Source organism: Cibotium barometz, chromosome 25, assembly GCF_041138505.1.
Source record: "Cibotium barometz isolate CiBa-2024 chromosome 25, ASM4113850v1, whole genome shotgun sequence".
Lineage (NCBI taxonomy): Eukaryota > Viridiplantae > Streptophyta > Polypodiopsida > Cyatheales > Cibotiaceae > Cibotium > Cibotium barometz.
In genome coordinates this window covers 43,181,596-43,182,916 of record NC_141070.1, presented here as the reverse complement: position 1 = coordinate 43,182,916, position 1,321 = coordinate 43,181,596, and the positions used below count along the sequence as shown (strand labels likewise).

The 1,321-nt window shown below is 45.5% G+C and overlaps 1 protein-coding gene across 1 annotated transcript in view; it reads right to left on the bottom strand.

The window, feature by feature from the left end:
* LOC147624593 (uncharacterized) overlaps positions 1 to 504 on the bottom strand; it is a 1,354-nt gene extending 850 nt beyond the window's left edge. Inside the window, exons 1-2 of the mRNA XM_086819996.1 lie at positions 168 to 504; positions 1 to 116 (exon numbers count right to left, since the gene is read on the bottom strand). The exon at positions 1 to 116 is cut by the window's left edge and continues 850 nt beyond it. Of these exons, the coding sequence (XP_086676122.1) occupies positions 1 to 116; positions 168 to 417 (366 nt within the window). The 5' untranslated portion in view covers positions 418 to 504. The remainder of the gene's footprint in view (positions 117 to 167) is intronic.
* Positions 505 to 1,321: the final 817 nt, after the last annotated feature.

Here is a 1,321-nt window from a genome sequence, read left to right as displayed (position 1 = left end):
TGAGGCGGGGGGCGTAATAGGGACTGATGGAACTGAGGGAGGCTTAGCAGGAACTGTGGGGGGCTGAGCAGGAACTAATGGAACTGAGGGGGGCATAGGAGGAGGAACTAAGGGAGGCTTAGCAGGAACTGTGGGGGGCGTAGCAGGAACTAATGGAACTGAGGGAGGCTTAGTAGGAACTGTGGGGGGCTTAGCAGCAGGGACTACTGGAACTGAGGGGGGGGTAGTGGGCATAGGAGGAGGAACTAATGGCGCTGAGGGGGGAGGCTTAGTGGGCACTGAGGGGGGCACTGAGGGATAATTAGTAGGGGGCGCGTGTGCTTCTTTGCATGATCTCACGCTTGGAAGACACCCCACACTTATAACTATCACCACGAGAGCTCCAAAAAGAAGTGGTAGAGAGCCATAGGTAGCCATATTGACAACGAGTGAAGGCTATGGAGAAGCTTGCTCTTGAGCTGACAAGAACAATGAGTGAAGGCTATGGAGAAGCTTGCTCTTGAACCGACAAGAACAATGGTGTTGAGGCCTGCCATGTGTGGGATCTACATATATATGGCCCTTCCTTTGCTGCGCAGCCCACCTGCGCCAGAATCTTTTAGTTGGTCCACATGTTGTCACCCAGCTGTGGTTTGTACCCGTGAGCCTGACAATTGCTTGCTGCAAGTTGCAACGACGACTGTGCTTGAAACGATGAATTGTGACAATGTAACGGTATGACATAACCTAATTAACCCTGGTTAACCAGCGTTATCTCTCTCTACATCAAGACAAGCCATCTTGTTGAAAGCGTACATATCTATATATATACATATATATATATATGTATATATATATATATGTATGTGTGTGTGTATATATATATATGTGTGTGTATAAATATAAATATATAAATATATGTATAGATATTTGGCATTCAAAACAACAAACAAGTTGGGAGACGAGCCCCTCACAAGTGCGTCACTCAACAATTTGAAGGCACAATTGTCATGAGAAAGATGTGTCATGGCAAAGTCGATATCTTTGATGTCCATGTGCGAGATAAGATGAGCTTTGAGGCCCTTGGATTGCATGTTATCATTGCATCTATGCCATAAAAGAAGTTTGAGAGTGCTTGGCACATTGACCCACCAAAAGACAAGGGCACATTATTTGAGACTAGCTTAGTCACTCCTCACGATTAGCCATTTATCATGGCTATGAAACCAAAACCGATGGTGCAAAATGATGTGCACTCAGCCATGTCAAGTGCCCTTAGAATCTTCCAAAGTATACTTGTGCTCAAAGATGAAAATGCGATCAAGCTCCTGTAAGACTTCAA